Source organism: Protopterus annectens, chromosome 1.part0, assembly GCF_019279795.1.
Source record: "Protopterus annectens isolate FY-2018-M chromosome 1.part0, PAN1.0, whole genome shotgun sequence".
Lineage (NCBI taxonomy): Eukaryota > Metazoa > Chordata > Ceratodontiformes > Protopteridae > Protopterus > Protopterus annectens.
In genome coordinates this window covers 843,246,495-843,267,115 of record NC_056725.1, presented here as the reverse complement: position 1 = coordinate 843,267,115, position 20,621 = coordinate 843,246,495, and the positions used below count along the sequence as shown (strand labels likewise).

General features: G+C 40.9%; 1 protein-coding gene across 1 annotated transcript in view; it reads left to right on the top strand.

The window, feature by feature from the left end:
• Window positions 1–20,621, top strand: part of SYNJ2 (synaptojanin 2) — a 1,514,156-nt gene that overhangs the window by 1,350,265 nt on the left and 143,270 nt on the right. The window contains exon 24 of the mRNA XM_044063657.1: window positions 3,796–3,921. Within this exon, the coding sequence (XP_043919592.1) occupies window positions 3,796–3,921 (126 nt within the window). The remainder of the gene's footprint in view (window positions 1–3,795; window positions 3,922–20,621) is intronic.

Genomic DNA, 20,621 nt, shown 5'->3' with positions numbered 1-20,621 from the left:
GTAATACGTCAGTAGTTTGGTACATCAACAAGCAGGGAGGAACCAAGCCCTGCCCCCTTTGTCGAGAAGTCCTCAAAGTGTGGCAGTGGGTAATCTCTTCCAACTGCTTTCTATTAGCAATGCACATTCTGGGGAGTTTTAATGTGATTGCAGACAAGCTGAGCAGATGTATCTTTCAGACTCACACGTGGTCTCTTAATCCAAAAGTGAAGAAAATTATCTTCTGTCAATGGAGTCAACCTTGTTGCGACCTGTTTGCTTCTCTCCTAAACAACAAGTACAGCAATTACTTCAATCTGGTTCCCCCTGCTGGTAAGTCATCCAGGGATGCTCTCCTCTACAATTGGCCCCCCCGGACTCCTGTATGCATTTCCCCCGATACCTCTTACAGAAAGTGCCAAGGTTGAAAAGCACAGTAATCCTCATTGCACCCTTTTTACCTTGACAGATTTGGTTCCCCTTCCTTTGGCATTATCTGATTTGACAACCCTGGATTTTGGGCCCAGTTCCAGAACTTCTGTCCCATCCAGACGGACTTTTTCATCCAGACATTTTGAACATCAAGCGTTCCTCCAATTCCATTAGTTGCCAGGCGTCCAAATATTTCCTCCCCAGTACGTCCCATCCTCTTGTCGGCTCATAAACCTTCCAGTCGTAAATTAAAATCTAGCAAATGGAAGAGATTTACCACTTGGGCCCATGAAAAACATATTAATCACTTTTCAGCTTCTATTGAGCATATTTTAGACTTTTTAGCCTCTCTCTCTTCCATGCTGGAGCTTCCTCTTCTGCCATCAGATTACAATTAGCTGCAATTTCTAATTTCCATGATGGTTTGAAAGAACATTCTTTAGCCTCTCATAGACTTTGTGAATCATTCTTAAGAGGCACGCTTTTGTTGAAACCCCCTTTCAAAGAACTGACGCCCCTTGGGATCTAAACTTGAGTGTTGCAGGCCATAATGCATTCTCCCTTTGAGCCATCTGCAGAATGTGGTCTGAGGTTTTTGTCTTGGAAGACACTGTTTTTGGTAGCCATTACCTCTGCTAGAAGAATTTCAGAGATCCAGGCCTTGTTGTCTGAACCGCCTTATCTGATTTTCCATAATAACAGAGTTTCTTTACGAACAAACCCCTCCTTTCTACCCAAGGTAGTCTGAGTCTAACATCGATCAAGTGATTAATTTAGAAGTTTTCTTTCCAGTTTTTTCCAACAAAGGTGAATATTTCTTACATTTACTTGATGTTCATAGACAATTAAGTTTCTATGTTCACAGAACATAAGACATTCAAAAATCAAATCAACTATTTGTTTTCTTTTCCAGTGCAAAATTGGGTAAGCCAGTCAGCAAGGTAACTAGCTAAATGGCTGAAAGACTGTGTTTCATTTATTTATGATTTATTTATTTATTGCAGTTTGTTAACTGGGAAAGTCCATTGGGCCAATGTAGCCTGTTTTCAATGGAGGCCGAGGAGAAACACTCTAGGCAGAAAGACAATATTATAAAAACATTCAAAAGTAATAACCAAGTACAGCATTTTTTAAGATATTTACAAGAATACCAAATTAATGTTCAATTAGTACATCATAAATGGAGACAAAAGGATTATTTATGCAATGTCTGAAAGTTAGATAGTTTGGGAGTTACATCCAGTGTAGGGCATGGAGGGAGTTGCAATGACGAATGGAGGATTTGGATCCTGTGGCAAACTTAGAAATTTTATTATAGCACGAGGATAGTTTAGATTTCAGGGTTGATTGGAGATTAGTGAGTAGTGTGGCTCCATATAGATGGGGGGGATGAGGTAGGTGGTGGATAGGAGTCGTTTGGATGAAAGAGAAAGGTAGTGTCTGTGACGATAAAGCATTTGGAGCTTTTGATGTTTTTGTTTTAAATTGGTTTGTAAACGGATTTCAAATTTTAGCTGGTCATCAATAAGGACGCCCAGAAGTTTTGCATGGGGAACTATTGAAATAGATGTCTTGTTTTGACTGAGTATAGAGAAGGATGCTTTGTCAACCGCAGTGTGTCTAGAAAGGGGAAAAAAATCATTATTTTGGATTTGGAGGGATTAAGGGCTAGATGGTTGTCAGGCATCCAGGACTCTGTGGAGGAGAAGGCCTCTTGAGTAAGGTTTATTAATTTGGGGAGAGTTTTGGCGGAGCAGATGATAGTAGAGTTATCTGTGTATTGGACGAGTTTAGCATTGGGGATTTTTTGGTGGAAATCATTAATAAAAATATTAAATAGTGATCGACCCAATATAGAGCCTTGAGGAACACCTGTTGGGGTGTGAAAGAAAGAAGAATAAATTAATCTTGTGTAGGCCTGTGAAAGCACACTCTACAAGATCTGTAGCCACCTCTGCAGTTTTCCAGTCTAGAGCTTCAATGGATGATATTTGTGCAGTAGCTTCCTGAGCTTCTCCCCATACCTTTTTTACTCATTACAAATAGGATTTGGTTTCTAGGGGAAGAGCATCCCTTGGTTTGATGGTGCTCAGGAATATCCTTCTGTGAGTATACCCAAGATTTTAGGTAGTTGGGGACTCTGTCCCATCTGTCAAGGATAAAATGAAGATTGACAACGTCAGATAAAGAAATTATGTACTTACCATAACATTCCATCTATGTTGTCTATCTTCATTTACCCTTGACTCACCCCCACCTCTGTCCCCTGACCTTCAAAGAGTTTTTGGTGGAGCGGATTACATATCCTTGAATTGTTATGAATTTTCAAGCACAGTAAATATGGCTTCCATTTGGGCTTTCTAAATATATATATATATATACACACACACACACACACACACACACACACACACACACACACACACACACACACACACACACACACACACACACACACATATTTATTTATATACTTTTCTGCAAACTCAATCTGAGGTAATTTTGAGAGAGGGATTGTAGGTAGAGGTGAAGCTCAAGAGTTTTTGCCTGGCGCTTGCTGTAGTAATGGCCAAGAATGTTCTGATATTAGAACCGAAACCATATGTCAAGGATAAACGAAGATAGACAACACAAATGGAACATTATGGCAAGTACGTAACTTCTTTTTTCTGAACCTTAAGTGTGACTTGTACACATAAAGAGTTGTGGGGGGCCTGTGGTAGAACTACAAATCTGAGGGGCAATAACAAACCAAATGTAAGGATGAATCTGTTAATGATGAGAAGTAGAAGGCAGTACAGGTAGCTAGTAATGGGTAAGGAAAACTAAAGGATTGTTTTTTTTTTTTAAATTTTGCATATTTTTCTTCAGTTTTGATTAGCAACCATTGGACAGACTTGAAAACAGTCAGTGCATCACCCTTGTAAATAAACGAAAGTAAGTAAATAAATACATAAATATGCATGTTCTGCTGTAATAACCATTGAGATTGGTGTTAAATGCTGATTATGCAATAGTGCCAAGTCATGCACTGATTAGTAAACCGAACAATGAAATTGTAATAAATTGTCAGACATGCAGTTAGTTGCACAAAATACATAAATAAATACATAAATATGCATGTTCTGCTGTAATAACCATTGAGATTGGTGTTAAATGCTGATTGTGCCATAATGCCAAGCCATGCACTAATTAGTAAACCGAACAATGAAATTGTAATAAATTGTCAGACATACAGATAGTTGCACAACGTACTTCACTAAGCGTTCCTTACATGTTGAAAGTTTAATGAAACATTTTTGTGTCAAGGGGATATTGTTAATTCTTACCTTGTACTGCTGTACCACTTTTACTTCTAATTGCTGATGTATTTCATCTTTCTAGATAATTTTGATGTGAGTTCCTTGAAGCAGGAGATGACTGCTGTTAAAGAAATCTGTCCCCATTCTCCCAACAGATCACTGTCACTTCCAAACAGGCCAAAGCCGCCTCAAAGACCTCCTCCTCCAAGTAAGGAAATAAACTGATTTTCTGCTCAATGTAATGTATTGTTTGGGGTTATCATCATAATGTGTTTATATTTTGTAATTCATGACACAGTTGCTTCTTTTCATGGGAGATCAAAGAATTGCCTGGGTATGTGATTTACTCAGAGTTGCACAGCAGGCAAATGATGAGTGAGGGAATCAAACTTATGATTACATTGTGAAGCTTGATGATAGCTTCCAGTATGACTTCAGTACAATCATAGTTTTGTATTGTTTTATTAAGATGGGTAACTCCTTTCTACATTTATGTTCCTTGGATTTAAAAGTAGTCTGTTTTGCTTATTGTTTATTCTACAACACTAAATGTCCTTACAGCATTCACGTCTAGCCTTGCTTTGATTTTGCCATTTCCTCAGTACTCCAGCTTGCCTATACACCAACTAAAGGCCTTAGGGATTGAAATAAACTCGAATTATTGTAGGCAATTTCAACTACCCTGATTTTAACTGCTATATACAAGTAACAAATATGCACACCATTTCTTAAATTTCCTTAACTCCATTTTTCTGGCCAGTCAGTCAGTGCCCTCCCCCACTAAGGGCTCAAATCTCCTCAGTGTTGCCCTTGTCAGTGTTGCAGCTGCCTTCTCCAGACCAGAAGTCTCCTTTCTCCATGGTTTCCCTGCCAGGAAGGCAATTTAGCAGTTCAGGCAGTCAAAAATCAAAGATCCACTTTCAGGTACATTAAAGGAGACTGCACTTTAATTGTGTCCGATTAATTTAAGTTGCTTAGTATACAGTATTAGCTAATTATTCAAAGGTCTGTCTGAGCTATGTCTTTGAGAATGTCACATTCACAGGTTCAGAGACAACCTTTCAACACCATAACAGTAGCCAGGATTATATATACCGATACTAGAAGTGAATCAGTTCTTTTTCACATAAAAACACATATCACTGCTTATGTCTATTTGTTGGGTATATTTCTTTTGTATAAAGGATTTTGTTAATGCATTCTTTGATTATCTGCTTATTTATTCTAAGATCTCAAGGGAACAAGAGCCTATTCTGTGACTTAACAGGGCAGGCTTTAGGTCAACTCATGGTCTAGATGAAAGAGTTGCACTGTAACCCACAGCAACACACGCACCACCCAGTGCCTCCTTATCCTGGGCTACCTACAACATCCAGATTGTATTTATTCCTCTCTCACAGATTGTTACTCTTCATTTTCTTCCTGCGTTCATTCATTCATTCAATGCATTTTAAGTAGGGAAGACTACTGTCTGATAACTATGTAGGAGAGAACTACATTAAGCTGGGGCCCAGTGGCTGCAAGGAGCCATAGGTGTTTCTAGATGCTTTTCTGAGCAGCATTTTACATTTTTTTACAAGATTTATATCCAGTAATGGCCTGAACAAAACTCGGAATTAAGGTAAGAAATTCAGTATTGCTTTTCAACTTGTTTTTCCCTGAATCTTTATAATGCACCCTAACTGACCAAGGCTATACTGCAGTAACTGGGATGAAAATAACTACATTAAGGTGGAGGTCTTGGGGCTGCAAAGCATTCATAAGCCTTGGGGATTCTAAATGCTATGAGGTGCATTTTACATTTTTTTAAACAACTTTTGTATCCAGTGATGGCCTAAACAAAAATCATAACTAAAGAAAGAAATTCAGTCTTCTTCCTCAACTTTGGTTTTCCCTGAATCCTTTACTTTATAATTGACCAATGCTACACTGTAATAACCTTGAATCCCTGCAACAGCTTTTTCCAACCTTTTGATTCAATGATGACCTGAACAAAAATTACACATAAAGAGAAACTTAATCATACTTTTTTATTTTAAGGACAAAAATAAGTTGCATCCAAGGCTTAATTCTCAAAGTTAACTAGATAGCAGTGCAAAATAAACATAAAAGATAAGTGCTTGTGATGATACATAATCATATCTGAAAATAGTACCTGTCTCCCTATGCCACCTTTAAAAAGGTAGACATTTTCTGTGTATCCCCCATCTAGTGTTAAATTTACATGAAAATTAGGGAGTAAATGACCTCAGTCATATATTTCAAGTCACTGCAGTCATATGTGTATACAGCGTACCGTCCCACTTTTACCCGCAAAAGACAGCCACCTTTTTTGCACTCTTTTGATGAAACACTTGGACAAAACTGAAAAAACAAATACAACATATTCGCTGCCAGACTTAAATAAACACAATGTTTCTTTATCCTTCTCCAAATGATAGCCACCTGCATACGCATCTGATGATTGATCGTGAGGAAAATTAATACAAAAATTAAGTAATGTTTCTAACTGACTTTTAGACAGTACACTGCTCCTGAACAAGCTTTTTGACCCTCTCTGTACTCTTCTAAAGTGTTCAAAGAAAATTAAAGAAATAATGACCCCACTGTCCCCAGCCCAACATAAGATATGAACTTTGAGGTTTGGGAGGAAAGTTAAAGATATAATAACATCATCCCAGCCCCCACAAGCTATAGCAAACTTCTCTATACACATTTGAGCAAGGCTGGTTTTAAATTAGGTGGGGTTCAGGGCAAAGGCCACTACTAAGCCCATGTCAAAATCTAATTCTGCAGGCTTGATGTGTTTTGGGGGTCACTAGACCCCCCCCACACACACACACACACACTGACACACTTTCTAGAAGCTCTGATGGTCTTGGTATTCTGTGATGTATTTTATCCCTTTGAAAAATTCTTTTAAACTGAGAAAGTGTTGAGGATCAGTTACTTTCATCCAGATAATTCCCACCAAACAGTTACAGCCACTGTAAATCCATTTGTTCTCATTTATTTAGGTGTAATCCTCCACCTTTTCTCTCAAAATTGCCAGTTTTACTAGGAATTAGGAGGGACAGGGCAAAACATTTTAACACCTTTATTGAATTATCAGTTATGACATAGGCAAACTATAAAAGAAAACAAACCATATTAACATATTCCCAGTTGTGAGAGCTTAGAAAGGAAGAGAGAATGAGAGATAGTGTTGAAGGCTTTTGAGAGATCTAGGAATAGCGCTGAGACAAGTTTACCATCATTAAGGTTGACAGTGATCAAAAAGGATAGGAGAGCAGTTATAGTGCTATCTGCCTGAGGAAAAATTCTTTGGTGTTTATTTGTGTATAAAAATAACCATATAAACGCTTCCAAGCAAAGATTGTAAATCTTCTAGACTTTGTCACATATTTGGGAGTCGTACAAATATCCCGCATTGTTTTTTGTGAATTGCTTATCTAGTCTGTCTTCCTAATCCTTTCTAACCTCCTCTGATTGATTCTTATACTTATGCAATATTTTACATGCTTTATTAATTATCCCTTCTTAACAGCAACTTCTATTCTAGTCTACTGTAAACTCTACCATTGCTGGTCTTTCACTAAAGATCCAGCTGTTTATTTCTCTTTCCCTATATTCTGATATCAATCCTTGATAGGGAAGGCAACATCTACCCTGAAGTCCAAATAAATTCTTGGCCTCTTCCCATTCTATTACCTTTCCCTTTCTAATTATTTGCTCCTATTCCCTTGGTTCCTTTGCCAGTTTTCTCCAGTAAATTCATCTCCTCTTGCCTACTGTCTGTATTCCTAATTGCAGTCATCCCTACTGGAAGAATCACCTTTCACCACTCCCATGTTGGCTTAGTTCTTAGAATACATTGTTATTTTATGCATATAATATTATGTATGGTTGTTGTTATTCTCCTTAAAGATCTGCATCCAAAATCCCAGTCTGTCCTTATTTCTTGAGCTTCCCTTTTGTTTTCTGATCATCCTTTTCCACTTTGATTATAGCTGTTTACATCGGCTATGTATAGGAGCCTTAACTGTGTAGCTCAGAAAGACCCCTTCAGATCAGGTAATCCCAAACCATCTTGTTATATTGAAAGGATCAGTTTATTCCACTTGACTCTTCCTGTTGTCCCCTCCCAGAAAAAACTCATTCGGCTCTTTAGCAATTGCTATTCACAACTTCTCTGGTTGATAAAAATATGGCTGACCTGTGTATAAAACTAAAGGAACTAAGAACATTTTCACTGCCATAAATACAAGCTTCCAATTTCTGAGTTTTTGTATTATCTTTTGTTTAGTCTGTTTCCACATATCCTTAGCTGCCATAACAGAATCATTTTAATCCCTACTCCTATGTACTTCATTTTATCATATCCCCATATATATGGGTATTGCTGAACCAATCTGGGTACATAGATTACAACTATTGCCTTTGTTTTATCTTCACTGATTTTGAATCCTGAAAAGATATGAAACTGTCTCAAAGTGTTCCACAACACTGACATTTTCTTTTCTGATTTTATCAGGTATAAAATAATAATATCTGCAAATACAGCCAGCTTTTCTTGACTACCTTACCAATTATATCCTTGAATTTCTGAGTCCATTATTTTCTTTGCCAATGGTTCTGATTTGGGTTAAATAAAGGGGAATGAGGACACATCTGCCTGGTTCTTCTGCTCAAAAAGAAACCACCCACTTTAATTCTTTTCTCTGATCCCTCATATATCCTCCTAATCAACCTCATTTTATCAGGGAACGCAAAAGCTTCCATTGCCGTACTCATAAAATCCCAGCTTACTCCTTCAGATGCTTTCGCTGTATCAAGACCCACCAACAGCAGTGGTATTTTCTTACATTCTGCTTCCCTATGGATCATCATTGTCCTGTTAATATCAAATGTTTTGCCTCCCTTCTACAAAACCACATTGATCCAAATCTGTCAATTTCGACATCACTTTTGCCATTCTTTTAGCCATTATAGACATAAACACTTTGTAATCATGATTTAAAATTGAAATGGGCCTATATGAAGCTGGATCTGATTGGTCTTTACCACCTTTAGGTATTGCAGCCACCTCTGCTTTCTTCTAGGATGTTGGTGCTTCTCCTTCTTTTAAAATACTGTTAAGCAAAACCTTCCAGATTTTTATCAGATGTTCATCGTGCATACAGCTGCAGTAATCACAGATGGGTTTTCTGCCGTCAGGCGGGTCCTCGGTCGGCCAAATTCCAAAGTCTAGGTCCGGTGTCGGGTGTTGTCGCTTTCTCTCCTGATGTCAGTGAGGCAGGGGTATATAAGACACAGCCGACGCCATTTTCTTCAGTCTTTTTTGCTGTGCGGTGCCCGAAGCAGAAGCAGTTCGCAAGTGCCGGTCGGCCAGCTCCTGAATTTACGAAAAATTGGAAACCGAAGTCTTCGTTAAAGCTAAGTACCCCGTTGGGGAAACTTTTCTTGCCTCAGACCGATGTCAGAAAAAGTTAACAATTGTATTTCTTGTGGGAAGCAAATACCGCATAAGGATTTCCATTCCCTCTGCATACCTTATTTAGGCCCAGACCACGACGTCTCGGGCTGTCGCTTTTGCGCTACTTTCAATAAACGCACTATTAAGCATCGGGCGGAGTTCGCCCAACACTTTTTTGATAAAGCCTTTGATTATAAAATGTCGTCGGAGACTCCGACTACCGTTTTGTTCAAAAAATGCAAGGACAAGGACCGACACGCGAGGTCCACGGTTCCCACTGACACCACGCTAAAACCGGCTACACGTGGTCGTGGTCCGGTTCTCAGCGAGACGCCTATGCAGTCCCTGACTACCGACGACACTTCTTTGGCGGTGTCTTCTGTAACCGAGACCACAGGTACCTCGGCCCTTACCCAGACTACAACCACCGAAGCCACTGTGAGTGTTGAGCCTCCTAATGTGGACAGGTCCACTTCCACCCATGGTGTCTTTAGACCCTCATCTTCCTTTTCCATTAAGGCCTTTACTAAATCCAAATCAGCCAGGCATCCCAAGAGGCCTGTTGCACAGGGCCCATCTCCAGGCCCCATGCCTAAAAAGCAGATGCTTAAAATGGCTGAGGATTTAATTACTCTTATCAGGGGTTCCCAACCCCCTCCAGACAAGAGACCCAGAGTGGAGGAAGATTCACCCTCTTCTGATCAGGGCTTCATTTTTTCAGAACATTCTGATGTAGAGGAACACTCTTACTCCCCTTTTGAAGATTCTGATGCAGAGCAGTCCATTCCTTCTGTATCTCCTCCTGAGGATTTTTTCTTTGGGGAAACCTTGCACACTTTGAGGGAACACTTCCATTGGGAAGGCCAAGACTTTTCTGATTCCAAGAAAAGACTTAGGGAATTTCTTTTGTTACCTCAACACAGACCTCTGGCGATACCTCCTGTCTTGGACATACTTGATGATGTTTATTCGGAGGCTTGCCTTAATCCGGATTCCCTGCCTCCTGCCCCAGTCAAGCCTGATAGGTACTACAGAGTTCCTAACTCTCACCAATTTCTCTACAAAAGCCATAATGCTGACCCTGAAACCATTTCTCAAGGCCCCAAGGGAATGAAGGCCTCTACTGCTAAGAATCCACTACCTTCCGAAAGAGAGTCAAGATCCTTAGAAAGGTGGGGAAAAAAGGTATATACCTCGGCAACCCTAGCCATGAGGGCCTTAAATTGTCAGTTTCATATGCTTAAATATCAGCAGTTTCTGTTATCACAATTAAGAAATAAAATGTCTCAACCTGAACAACCAGATTTGAAGGAGTTGCAGGATATGATGCATAGTGCAGAACAAGTGGGTAAACACACCTTACAATGTGGCTATGATGCCCTAGAGGCCTCAAGTAGAGCTGCTGTTACAGGATCAGTCATTCGTAGACATGCCTGGGTTAGGGAACAAAGCTTGCCTGATCATGTGAAAGCTAAACTTCTAGATGCTCCATTACAAAAGGATGTGCTGTTTGGTACTAATGCTGAGGAGATATTACGGAAAATGGAAGAAAAAGCCAAATCTATGCAAACTGTCAAAGCTTTTCTACAGGTTCAACCACCACGTTTTAGCAGAAATTGGCCTTCTAAAAACTGGTCCTTTCCAGCCACGGACAAGCCCCAAAGAGGTAGATACAGGCGCACAAGGGGCAGAGGACAATCACAAGGATCATATAGAGGCAGGCAATGGCAAACTCCAGCACCAAGAGGTGGCGAAGACAGTGCACAACAATACAGGAAACAAACCCAATGACTCCCTCCTTTCCATGCCAAGCAAGTCTCAGCTGGCAGCACCCTTTGGGAGGAAAGCTGGCATTATTTACAAGAAATTGGCATATTGTCACAACAGACAAATGGATCCTGGACGTTATAAACAGAGGCTACAGATTTCATTTCCACACTCTTCCAAAATGAGAGGCATGCCAAACCTGCCACACAATCAAAGGGCAGAGGCACAACTACAAATTTCAAAGCTCATAGACATGAGAGCTATTCAAGAGGTACCTACTCACGAACAAGGTCAAGGTTTTTATTCCAGACTATTTCTGGTACCAAGGAAAGGAACCAACTGGAGACCCATTTTGGACTTATCCATCCTAAACACATTCTTGCTCGTACCAAAATTCAAGATGCTCACATTACAGCAGCTTCTTCCCATGCTGGGCAAGGAGTTTTGGCTGGTAACATTGGACCTCAAGGAGGCATACCTGCATGTCCCAATCAGACAAAGCTGCAGAAGATACCTCAGATTTCTTGCAGGTTCAATCCACTATCAATTCTCTGCATTGCCCTTTGGCTTATCTACTGTGCCCAGAGTATTCACGAAATGCCTGGCATCAGTAATTGCCTACTGCAGACTTCAAGGGATACAAATTTACCCTTATTTGGACGACTGCCTGATCCAAGCGGACAGCAAGCACATACTTCTGGAACATCTGGCTTATGTAACACGGTTACTGCATTCTCTGGGATACACAATCAACAAATAGAAATCCAGGCTAACACCATCTCAGAAAATAACTTTCCTGGGTGCCAACTTGGACACAAACACCCAGATGGCCTATCTTATGCCAGAAAAACAGGGGCAACTAACTCAGTACTTCAAAATACTAGCAAAATGTACCAGGCTTACTGCAAGGAAAATCCTGCAGGCTCTGGGCTTCATGGCATCTTGCATTCTTTTAATCCCATGTGCAAAGTTGAATATGAGGAAACTTCAATGGTACCTAAAAAACCTATGGTCTCAACACAGCCACAGTTTGGAAACAATAATACCAATAATTCCATGTTTGCAAAAGGAATTTCTATGGTGGGCCCAAGCATGTCAAACAAACACAGGTCTCCCATTCTGCAAGCATCAAGCAAATCAAGTCATCACAACAGGCGCCTCAGATTACGCCTGGGGGGTGCACATGACAGACAGGTGCATTCAGGGCAAATGGTCCCAAAAGGAAAAGCACCTTCACATCAATCAAAAAGAAATGCTAGCAGTGATAAATGCAATTACAGCTTTCAAGGACCTCCTGCATCCAGTACAATTATTGTTAAGAACAGACAACACCACACTAATGTGGTACATAAACAAACAAGGAGGAACACATTCATACCCCCTGTGCAGACTAGCCATGACACTTTGGAACTTGGCTCTGGAATGGCAAATCGAACTTCAAGCACAGTACTTGCCAGGTTTGGAAAACACGCTGGCAGACAATCTAAGCAGAAATATGACAGATCCACACGAATGGAAGTTGCATCCTCAAGTGTTTACAAAGATAATCCAAGCATGGGGGAGGCCAGACATAGATCTCTTTGCCTCCCACAGGAATTATCAATTGGAAAAGTTTTGTTCAAGAACCTTTCATCCAAAGGCCTGGAGAGTGGACTTACTTTCATTCAGTTGGACAGCATGGACAGTTTACGCTTTCCCTCCTCTGCCTCTTCTGCCCAAGGTGCTCTTGAAAGCAAGAGCAGACAGACCGAAGATGATACTGATTGCTCCAGACTGGCCAAGGCAACACTGGTACCCACTCCTGAGGAGCCTAACACATACTCCTACATGGTCCCTACCTCTAATGCCTCTTCTGCTGACTCAGCACAGCTACAAAACTCTTCACAGTCAGCTGAAAACACTCATTCTCGCTGCATGGAAAATTCCTTAACACCACAACAGACCCTACTCCCCAAAGAGGTGCAGGATGTCATTTTGGAGGCCAGAAGGCCATCTACTAGAAAGGCTTACTCCGCAAAATGGAAACGGTTTTGCTCTTGGAATGAGAAAAAAGGCCAGGACCCTAGAAAACTGAATTTGCCTCAGGTATTACAGTATCTAGCTGAGCTGCTGAACAGTGGACTTTCATTTTCCTCCATAAAAATCCATGCCTCAGCCATTTCTGCAGAATTCAACACGGATCCACCCTTATTCTCTCACCCACTCTTAAGACAGTTCCTCAGAGGGGCTAAGAATATAAGACCACCAAGGAAACAACCAATACCAGCCTGGGATCTTAATTACATTCTAGAAAAATTAACATTGCCTCCCTTTGAACCAGCTGCCTCAACAGATTTGCAATATTTGTCCTGGAAAACAGCTTTCCTTCTGGCCATTACCTCAGCTCGTAGGGTTTCGGAACTACAAGCCTTCATGGCTGTGCAGCCCTTTCTCATCTTCCATCAGGACAGGGTTTCCCTTCGAACCAACCCGTCATTTATGCCTAAAGTGGTATCCAGGGTAGCTTTAAATCAAGCCATACACTTACCTACCTTTTACCCCAATCCTCAAAACAAAGGGGAAAGGCTGCTACACTCCTTAGACATCCATAGGCAGCTACATTATTATTTGGACAGAACAAAGCCCTTCAGGAAATCAGAACAACATTTTGTGTCCTATGCTGTAGGGACTCAAGGGAAGCCAGTTACCAAACAGACAATTTCAAAATGGATAGGCCACTGCATACGGTTTTGTTATTCCTATCATGGAAAATCTGTCCCTACAGGCATCAGATCCCACTCCACCAAGGCCACAGCTACCTCTACAGCCTTCCTCAGAGGAGTTCCTACCAAAGATATTTTGGAGGCAGCCACTTGGAGTTCTGTGCATACCTTCACAAAACACTACCACCTGCCTTTATATTCCAAAACTAGAGCAGGCTTTACCACTGCTGTGTTGCAGGGCATTCTGGCTCATCGAAGTTCCACCTAGTGCCTACCACCCTGTGCGTAGCTTTGGGATTCTACCCATCTGTGATTACTGCAGCTGTATGCACGATGAATATAGTACAGTTTTGTACCTACCATAAATGTAGATGTTCGAGTGCTAATACAGCTGCAGTACAGTTTTCCCTCCCTCCTTCTCCTCTTGGTAAAAGCCTAGGGCCTAACCCCTTTTCATACAACCTGATTGGGTTATCCTTCTATGGTATATTTGCTTGCAACTACTGATTTTTGATTATATTGCATTGCATGTATATAAATATAATTTATGTATTGCCTTCCTTCTGGGGGCACCTGACATCTGGGGCAAGAAAGACTGAAGAAAATGGCGTTGGCTGTGTCTTATATACCCCTGCCTCACTGACGTCAGGAGAGAAAGCGACAACAACCAACGCCGGACCTAGACTTTGGAATTCAGCCGACCGAGGACCCGCCTGACGGCAGAAAACCCATCTGTGATTACTGCAGCTGTATTAGCACTCGAACATCTACATTTATGGTAGGTACAAAACTGTACTTTTCTTTCCTCCTAGCTTTCAAAGTTCCACAGGAATACCATCTATTCCTTGGGACTTTCCTATAGATTGGTTATACATCACCATTTTCATCTCTTCTCCTCCTATCTTAACTGTTATTAATTGAGCCTCATCTACCTCTAACCTTGGCATATTTTTACTTATTTTACTTATTTATTTGTTTTTGTTGACTGGGAAAGTCCACTGGGCTGAAATGAGCCCACTTTCAGTGGAGGTCCGGGGAGAAAAGCTCCATAACAGAATACAAGATACGAGAAATATGATAAACAGAGTTTCAAAAATATAACTAAGTTGCAGAAAGTGTATCAAACAGAAGAATAACTTGGAACATTGTACAATCAGATGGCTAGTAGTTAGTAAATAAACTTTGGTTAATAGCAGGATATCGTGTGTAGAATTTAACAGAGAATACAGATAAGCCATACACATTTACAGTGATATAATACATTTTAAACAGATGGACTATTCAGAGTACTTTATGTAGTATACATAAACAAGAGTAGCTAACCACACTAATTTTCATGTGCCATGTGAGGCAAAATTGGATATAGATAGATTTCCAAGGGTGACACATTAAGAAGGGAAAAAAGCTGAGTATTGGGTAGAAAGGGTATATCAGGAAATCAGGTTATTGAGGAGTTGGAGATAGTACATGGGCAGAGCCATTGAGAAGAGAGATATTGATGTAAAGACTTTTTGAATAAGGGCCACTTAATGGTTCGAAGTCGAGATGGGAGAGCGTTCCACAGTTTGGCTACAGTGAATGAGTAGATATACTGACCTGCAGGGAGTTTTGGTCTACTTCCTTGGGTAAGAGATTGATTTTCAGATCTGAGATGCCAGTTTGGTAGATAAGAGAGTTAGAAGGGGTGAGGGCTGGGCATTCCAGGGGTTTGTATATAAGTTTGTGTGATGTAGATAGTTGTATGCATGCAAGGTGCTGTGGGAGTTCAAGCCAGTTCAGGGACTGTAAAGAGCGGCAGTGATGGGAAGAATATTTAACACATGTCACAAATTTAACAATTTTGTTGTAACAGGTATCCATCTTATTTTTTTAAGCAGAACTGGATGTTTGTAAGAATGGAGGCACCATAGAGGAGAGAGGGTAGGAGAAAGGTTTGGGCAAGTTTTTTTGAGTGGAGTAATTTAAAAAGTGTTTGTCTGTAAAGGGTACTGAGTTTTTGATGTTTTTTTTTTTAATATTATGGATGTGGTGGTCGAAAGTTACGTTATCATCTACAGTAACACCAAGTAACTATGTATGGGGGACAAACCTCTGTGGCGGTTTTGTTAGATGAGTAGATGATAAAGTTTGATTTATTAAGGGTGGTGTTTTTTGGGGGAGTAAAGATGAGGAGCTTGGTTTTGTTGGGGTTAAGGGCAAGTTGGTTATTGGTCATCCAAATTTCTGTAGTGGAGAAAGTGTTTTGGGTCATGGTCAGAAGTTCTGTTTCGGAGGGGCCAGTGCAAATGATAGTGGAATCATCTACATATTGTACTGTAGCTCCATGGGAGATGGCAGAATGAAAGTTGTTATTGAAAAGACTGAAGAGAAGGGGTCCCAGGACAGATCCTTGGGGGGACTCCAGTGGCAGTAGTAAGAAATGGTGAGAAGGAGTGTAGCCATTTGATAGATTGTTGTCAGTTTGTAAGATAGTTTGTAAACCAATCAAGAGCAGAAGTGGACATGCCTAGGTGTGAGAGCTTAGAAAGGAGGAGAGAATGAGAGATAGTGTTGAAGGCTTTTGAGAGATCTAGGAATAGCACTGAGACAAGTTTACCATCATTGCAATTGAGGTTAACAGTGTTAAAAAAGGATAGGAGAGCAGTTATAGTGCTATGACCAGGTCAAAAGCCATGCTGAGTGGTGGATAACAGTTGGTTTTGGAGTAAAAAGTTCGTAAGCTGAGTTTGAACGCATTTTTTCCCATTATTTTAGAGATGGGGAGAGTATGGCAATAGGGCGGAAATTTGAGATAATTGTGTTGTTGCTGCTTTTATGTAAGGGTATGTTGTAGGCTTTTTTCCAGATGGAAGGTACATAGGATTCTTGGATAGATCTATTTATGAGAATACTAATGGGGTAGCTGATAGATTTGGCTGACAGTTGTAAGTACTCAGGGGGTAAGTTATCTGGGATGGTACTACCGGGTTTGAGTTTTAGTAAGAGCATAGTTATAGTGGAAGTGGGAATAGGAGAGAAAGTAAAGAGCTGGGGGGAAGAGTTTGTTGATGAGAGGTGATTTGCTGGGTTGTTGTTATGACTAGTTTGAGGAAAGAAGGAAGGTAGTTTGGAAATAGTCTGTGTAAAGTAGGAATTGAAAAGTGAAGCGAGTTCAGCAGGAGTTTTTTCAGGATTTGGGCAGGGTTACTATTGGTGCCAGGGTTTAGTAGAGTAGAAACTTGAGTTCCAAAATCTTTTTGGGTTATGGTTACAGTCATTTTGGAGATGAAGGTAGTATTGTTTTTTTTCTGTCCTTATGACTAGACATTTTACTTGTGTGTGGAGCTGTTTAAAGAGCTGGAGTTCAATGGGGTTTTTACTTTTCTGCCTTTTTTTCTATATTCTGTCTCTAGTGGTCATAAATTATTTGGTTTCTCAAGTAAGCCAGATTGCATGATTTGTTTTTATTCTCTTGTTTCGAAGGAGGACTATTATATTGAGGATGTTTAGAAATGCTAAATTGAATAGTTCGACACCTTTATCCAAGGGTAGGGTTTTCAGAGTACTCCAGTTAATTTTACTCAATGTATCGTTGAAGTTTGTTAGGTTGAAGTTAGCTAGGTTTCTGGTGGATTTATATTGGTGGTGGTTTAAGGCTGAGGTGGTGTTGCATGTTATGTAGGAAGGTTGATGGTCACTAATATTGCAGGGGAAGAGTTCCTGCTGAAGTAATTTTGTTAGGGTTGGAAAATAAAATCCAGTCGAGAATGGAGCCACTGTTATTGTTATTTCTTGGTTAGGTTATGCTAGTGATGAGCTGAGTGAAGTTATAGAGATTAATGGATACATTGGTAGTTTTAGTCACGTGATCAAGCCAGTTTAACGTCACCTAAAGTTATTGTTTGTTATGGATATTGTTTGAGGTCCAGGCTAGGATTTCTTCTAGACTGGTGATATTATTACCTGGTGGGATGTATAGGGCAATCAAGCAGAGACTTTTGACGTCGTTCATTTTTAGATGTTTTAAGATAAGTTCAGCTGTAGAGAATTGTGGAACAGGATTTGAGTAGGGGACGATGATAAAGGAATTAGGGTAGAGGAGTGCAACTCCTCCCCCCTTTTTATGGGGTCTGTCTGATCTTAAGACAGGAGAAACCTGGAGGGAGAAATTTGGTGTCTTTTATATATGGCTTAAGCCATTTCTTGGTTACAGCAATTATATCAGGTCTAAAATGTGATAACCATGCATGGAATTCTGGAATTTTGTTTCTAATATACTGTATGTTAATGGGGTGATATTTAATATTTCCATAAACATTTCCATTTGTACCTTTTCTTGATTTCCACATTTCTTTGTTTTATACAGATTTTGATAACATTTCTGAAATATTTCTAGTACCTCTACAGGATATCTGGTTATCTTCCTTGTTATAAGCTGTCTGAGCTTGGCATCAACCATTTCTACTTTATGTTGCCTGAGTTGTGCTCTTGAGTTATTATCAAAAACAGTTAATGTGAAGTTGTTCTATCTCGCCGTTCATTCTTTACTGATAAGTTCGAACTTTGGCTCCGATAAGGCCAATTGCAAAGCTCGAGGTCTTCAAATAGCTCGAGGCCAAGTCCCTGTCCCATGATGCACCTGTGAATTACCTGAGATCTAGTTTGTTGCTGCAACAGATCGGAGGTTCTGATTTAGCTTGGGCCAGATAAGCAAAATTTTCATAAAAAATCTTCTCTTAAAGTTTTTTGATAGCTAGTATAGTAGTTAGTTAGCATTGTTTATAAAGCTCTTATAGCTTTGAGTGTGTTTTCCCTTCCCATTTACTGTTTTTCTTATATTTCTAGTTGGCCTCTTTTAGGCTTAGTTAGTAGTAGTTCTTTTAGGTGTGGTCTGTCTAGCCTTTCAGTTTTTTATAAGGTTTGTACAGTAAACCTTTGTAGTTTAGATAAGGTTATTGCCTTGCTGTGTTATTTAGTGACATTTGTCACTTTTTCTTAGATAGTTGTATTTATCTGAGCTGTATGTAGTCTGTCTTGCCTTCTGTACCTTTATCAGCAGCTATCTGTTTTTTTTTTGCATAGTCTGCTTGTGTGGTATCACATTTTGTGTGTGTGTGTGTGTGTGTGTGTGTGTGTGTGTGTGTGTGTGTGTGTGTGTGTGTGTGTGTGTTTAGCCTGCTTTTATTAAGGCTTGCCTGTATTTTTCCATTGAGAAAATTTCCTGTTGTAGTTTTTTGTGTGGTAACAGTAAATATTTTCTATCTCTACTATGGCTGATCAAGGTAAACACCCCAAATCTGGGTTCAAAAAGTGCCCAAAGTGTGGCCAGAAAATGTCAGTCATAGACAGCCACGTCAGCTGTGTTTATTGTCTAGGGGCTCTGTATTTGCAAGACAATTGTGCCATTTGTCATTCCTTCTCCTCTAGGGTCCTGCAGGAATGGAAGAGGAAGCTAATCGATAGAGGCTTGTTTAAGCCTTCTTTTCAGGAAGCTTTGAGTGACCAGGATGGCTCCAGTGGGTCTTCAAAGTCTTCCAAGACTTCAAACTCAAAAAAATCGAAGAAGTTATCGACTTCAGCTCCACTGCCGTCTGAGCTGACAGTCTTTGCCTTTCAGACTCAGTCTCCAGTCTTGTTACCGGTCTCCGAAGCTCTGAAGAGTCCTATTCTCCAGTTGGTACCACCTTCGGTATGATCGTCTCGATCTTCTATCAGCCTGTCAGATCTGGAGTTGGATCATGTGGTAGAGAAGCTGTTGTCGGCACCGCCATTAGCCAAAATTATATCAGCTTTGACCCAAATGGCTTTGGAACCGAAGACCATTGCATCGACTATTACTATTACTCCTCCGAGCCATGCTGGTCCTTCAGCGCCATAGGAGGCAGACCTGATGTTAGTGGAACCCTTGGAGCCGATGCCTGTGCCAGTCTCTTCAGCTGCATGTACTCTGATGTCCTCGGTGCCTATTGAGGACTCTAGGAGCCGACACTCTCTAGTTGGGTCCAGGGAGGACAGTCGAACCGATTTGTCTGTTCTGACTTTGCCTCTCGGGTTCTCTGCTTGGATGAGCTTGACCCCTACTTCAGGCTTGGAGCCCACTGTCCCGGTGCCGGGGTTGTCGACAGTTTCCTCGGATCCATCAGCTCCCTCACATCGGAGCAGAGGTGCTTTCGATGCCATGAGGAGAGTCATGTCTCCCAGGACATGCTCAACCTTGAATCTGTCCTCCTCCTCCCCAAAAGTGCCTATGTCTGCTTCTGCATCACATGTCCTGACCAAGCATAGAGACCCAGAGCCACAGGAAGCCCCAGTGGGTGGCCCCTGCTCTTCCGAGACCTCACCAGAGGCCCCACTGATGAGGTTCCCAGGAAGAGATTGTGCAAGGCACCTAGACACCCTGCAGGAGTCTCTCACATCGGATACTAACTTAGATGAGTCAGAAGGGTCCCCATGGTCCCCCTCTGAGGATATCTCATTCGCTGAGATACTTGAGGTCCTTGGACAGACGAGTGACTGGCAGTCCAAAAGCCCTACTGAGGATAAATCAGTTCTCCCGAAGGCTTCCGGGTCTCAGTCCTCCACCTCTTGGGTGACTCCACCCTTCAATGAGTTGATACAGCTGGTCTCACGAAGGGCGTGGGAGTCTCTGGATACTATGGAGCCTGTCCCTAGGAGGCCTAATAAATTTATTTCTGCCCCACTGGACAAAACATATTTAACTAAAGGTGTTCCAGTTGATGCCTTGGTGAGGGGGACCACCAAGAAGGAAATGTCTGAAACTTCCTCGTCTATCCATCCTCCTAACAGAGACTCCAGGATTATGAATAGATATGGGAAGTGCATGTTCAGTTCAATGACCTTTGCTCTCTGTTCACTGAACTACTTAACCCATTTCACTAGATTACAAAGAGATCTCCTTAAGGAGTTGGGAGATACTCTTCAGGGTACAGTGGCTGCAGGAGCCTCTGACAAAGTTGCTGCCCA